Genomic DNA, 4,124 nt, shown 5'->3' on the forward strand with positions numbered 1-4,124 from the left:
TGGCTGGGGCTATTGACTGGGCCCTGCTGTCTGGCAAGACCACTGGCTGGGCTCTGTTATCACACAGAGCTACTGACTGGGTACTGCAATGGCTTCTGGTCAGACTAGTCACAGAATTTATTCCCTGGCTAGAAAATTGTGCTTTCTGGGATTTGCAGTTGGGCAGGGCTGTAGGCTGAACTCCAAAGTTAGGAGAAGTTGCTGCTTAGAATGATTGGGGCCAGAGGCTACACTCAGAAAAACACAATTGATGGTTGCTTCCCTGTTAAGGTGGAGCTTCCCTGTAGGGTTTCTTCCCTTTAAGATGGGCTTTTGGCTGAATTGAGTTTGACTTCCCAGGTCAAACAGGTCTAGCCCTCATGCTTCTCTGAAAGGCATGTAGATGTCCTTGATGGGGACTTTTAGCTGAGTAGAGCCATGGATTGACTTCCTGGGTTAAGCAGGTCTACCTCATGTGTCTTCCTGAAATGGGTGGAGGTGTGTATCTCCTTGTCTTGGCAGAGGTCACTGGTGTGGGCTCTGAGACTGGACATGGGGACTAGCTATCTAAGGCCTCAAGCTAGGTTGAACTTCCCACCATGCTTCTGAAGATGACCAGCTTAGCTTTGTAAATGAACTTTGTAAATTGACTAGTGTCTCGGATTGGGCACAACAGCTAGCAAGAACACAGAAGTAACACCATGATCTGTGTGCTGGTCACTAAGACCTCTGCCTCCTTTCTTTGTTTCTACTTGACACCAGGTAGTCTAGCTATGCTGTTACCTGCAGTGTTCTCCATGAGGTAAGCCCAGAGTGGGATTTCTGAGAAGCATCTTGGAAAACTAGAGATGCTGAATGACTGCCTCTAGTTTTCTTTTCCTCCTGTAAAAACCATGGGCCCAGGAAAACCCTCTTTGTCTGGTGTTGTGTTGACTTTGGCAGGGGGCAAGGTGGCAGGGTTGAAGTGAGACTATGCTTCTTAGCCTTCTAATTCAATTTTCATTCCATGTACCTTGTGGTTGTCTCACGTTAGTGTCCAAGTAGTGGAGTTTTAAAAAAGATATTCTGTTCTGGGGATAGTTGCTAGTTGAATATTCTGTGGAGAAGAGTAGAGCCTTGGACTTTCTATTCTTCCTTTTTGCTGACATCATCAGAAAACAAACTCCCTGCCCTGGATACTGAGGTAAGTTAGTAAAGAGGTAAAGCTTCCAAAAATTGCACTGCATTATCTACAGGCTTTAACTGGCTTATTTGAGTCCACATCATGTCCTTATGAAAGCACTACTGTCTCTCTAATGCAAAGTAAATATATTTTATGTTGGAAACAAGCCTGTCATCTTGGCCTTGTGAATTATCTAAAATATTTGGCCAAGGCTGGAATGTCGTATACAGTATGAGTTCCTAAGAAGTTATTCTTATGATTCTTTGATTCAACAGCTTCTGTTTTTTTCTGACTCTTTCTGCAGATTAATATTCCTCACATTTTTAAATGGAAATAGATAACCAGACGTGTGTGAGAGAATTTATTCTCCTTGGCTTATCCAGTGACTGGTGCACTCAGGTATCCCTGTTTTCCCTGTTCTTGGTCACATACCTCATGACAGTGCTGGGGAAATGTCTCATTGTCCTTCTGATCAGACTGGACAGCTGACTCCACACTCCCATGTATTTCTTTCTCACCAACCTCTCTCTTGTCGATGTCTCCTATGCCACAAGCATAGTCCCTCAGCTGCTGGCACATTTTCTTGCAGAACATAAAGCCATCTCATTCCAGAGCTGTGCAGCCCAGTTATTTTTCTCCCTGGCCTTGGGTGGGATTGAGTTTGTTCTCCTGGCAGTGATGGCCTATGACCACTATGTGGCTGTGTGTGACCCCCTGCGATACTCGGCCATCATTCATGGAGGGCTGTGTGCTAGGTTGGCCATCACATCCTGGGTCAGTGGCTTCATCAACTCTCTTGTGCAGACTGCTGTCACCTTTCAGCTGCTCATGTGCACTAACAAGTTTATTGATCACATATCCTGTGAACTCCCAGCTGTGGTCAGGCTGGCTTGTGTGGACACCTCCTCCAATGAGGCTGCCATCATGGTGTCTAGCATTGTTCTTCTGATGACACCTTTCTGCCTGGTTCTTTTGTCCTACATCCGGATCATCTCCACCATCCTAAAGATCCAGTCCAGAGAAGGAAGAAAGAAAGCCTTCCACACGTGTGCCTCTCACCTCACGGTAGTTGCCCTGTGCTATGGCACGATTTTCGCTTACATCCAGCCCCACTCTGGTCCCTCAGTCCTTCAAGAGAAGCTGATCTCTGTCTTCTATGCCATTGTTATGCCTCTGCTGAACCCTATGATTTACAGTCTAAGGAATAAAGAGGTGAAGGGGGCCTGGCATAAACTATTAGAGAAATTCTCTGGGTTAACATCAAAGCTGGCAACTTGACTCATGAACATCACTTTGAGAAAAAGCTTTGCCTCATTTTTCTCCACCCAACTCAGATATGGCAGGGATAAACTATGTTGCTCTGGCAACTGGGAAGGAGATGATGTAACATGTACTGGGGATGTTATGTAGGAGGCTGAGTGGTTGAGTTGGATGGGGTGTGGGATGTGGGGATAATTTTATATCCCAGCAGTATGATTAGTGGAGTTAGCTACTGCTGTAACAGAACCTTCCACAATTTCTCAATCTCCACTCTTATGTTCTGATAAAAACTGAAAAAAAGTACTACTTACTGTTTTGGTTTGTCACATTATTTATAACCGTAGACCTATTCATACATCTTACCTTGGACCAGTGGTTCTTATTTATTGACATTTTGTAAAAGGTTGTAGTGTTTGCATTGAAAACAAAATGCATTTTCACATTTGAAGACTCACTGAAAATAATTGGTTGTTTATGTAGCCACATACAGTAATTATGAGTCAACATTCCGAGAAGGATGTTGTTTGTCAAGGCTTATTAAAATGATTTTGTGCAGGACCTTCTAAATGTGAACAAAATGTCTTTCTCTGAGTGCTGGAGGTAATTCAGTGAAGAAATATCAACGAAAGTTCTTGTTTTGCCCTGATAGGGTTAAAAAATGGTTGTTTGTAATGAAGACTATTATTAGCCAAGTAAAATTTAAGTTTCAGGTACTACTTCACAGTACTCAGTTTGAGAGAAATTTTACGTATAAGAGGTATCATTTAACATATTAAAATTGTCCAATCTCGGGAAAATTCACAAACTCCATTTTTGAATGTTTAGAAACAAAATAAGCAATAAATTATGAGATAATTTATAAAACATCAAAGACATAGTTAATCTAAGAAATGACACTCTTCAGCCAATACCAATGAAAGAGAAGACAATTTTAACATGAATTTTGAGGAGTCAGGATAGATGCCTCACCTGTGCAAATGTTACCTTCAAGCTTCCATATTAACGACTTTTCTTATTTCTTCTCACACATACAATAGGGCACTAGTCAACTTTCTAAACCTAGTCATCTGAGCTCGAGAGTGGGCCTCACTGCTGCTAAAATTTCTAAGTAATACAAAAGAAGAAGAAACAAATATATAAGGTAAAGAGGGGGAAAGAGGAGAAAAATTATGATAGTAGCTGATCATCTCACTTCCTTGAAGTAACCTAAGTCCTGTCTCTTCTTTCAGTATGGTAATGATGTTGTCACAGATCCTCAGGTATTTATGAAGGTTCATATAATCCAAATCCCTTTTGAAATATCAGTTTTACCTTAATTACTATTCTGTCTTAAATTTTGCAAGGTAGGCAAGCATCCCCAAAGATGTCAATGGCACTAAACTAAAATTTCTATTGGTGTTAACTTAAGCATTATCAATGGAGTGTCTAGTACGTGTCAGTGACAATGAATGGTTCTGGAGACTCTGTAGTGAATATGATACAATTCTGGGTTGCATAGCAGGGATGATGGACAATGAAGCAATTATAAAGTAGTGTAAATATTACAGATACAGTAAGCCCATCAGGGGTGTCACAGAAGTCTTCCTGTTAAGACAAAACAACATAAAATGTCTAGATTGAGACCAGGAAAGTGAGAGCAAGTTATCCAGATGAAAAGGAATTGGAGCAAAGGAAAAACCTGAGCCAAAGTGCAGAGGGCGAGACTTGAGTATCCAGAAATATC

General features: G+C 41.7%; 1 protein-coding gene across 1 annotated transcript; it reads left to right on the plus strand.

Moving 5' to 3' along the window:
* Nucleotides 1-1,188: 1,188 nt before the first annotated feature.
* Nucleotides 1,189-3,660, plus strand: LOC100461752 (olfactory receptor 2F2). The gene is made up of 2 exons (XM_054559947.1): nucleotides 1,189-3,542; nucleotides 3,631-3,660. The coding sequence occupies exon 1, from the start codon at nucleotides 1,643-1,645 to the stop codon at nucleotides 2,417-2,419; it is 777 nt and encodes a 258-aa protein (XP_054415922.1). The 5' UTR covers nucleotides 1,189-1,642; the 3' UTR covers nucleotides 2,420-3,542; nucleotides 3,631-3,660.
* Nucleotides 3,661-4,124: the final 464 nt, after the last annotated feature.

The sequence above is a fragment of the Pongo abelii genome, chromosome 6 (genome assembly GCF_028885655.2).
Source record: "Pongo abelii isolate AG06213 chromosome 6, NHGRI_mPonAbe1-v2.0_pri, whole genome shotgun sequence".
Lineage (NCBI taxonomy): Eukaryota > Metazoa > Chordata > Mammalia > Primates > Hominidae > Pongo > Pongo abelii.

Bases quoted from the DNA above. Each gene is read 5' to 3' on its own strand.
- LOC100461752 (XM_054559947.1), top strand. From the start codon at position 1,643: ATGTATTTCTTTCTCACCAACCTCTCTCTTGTCGATGTCTCCTATGCC.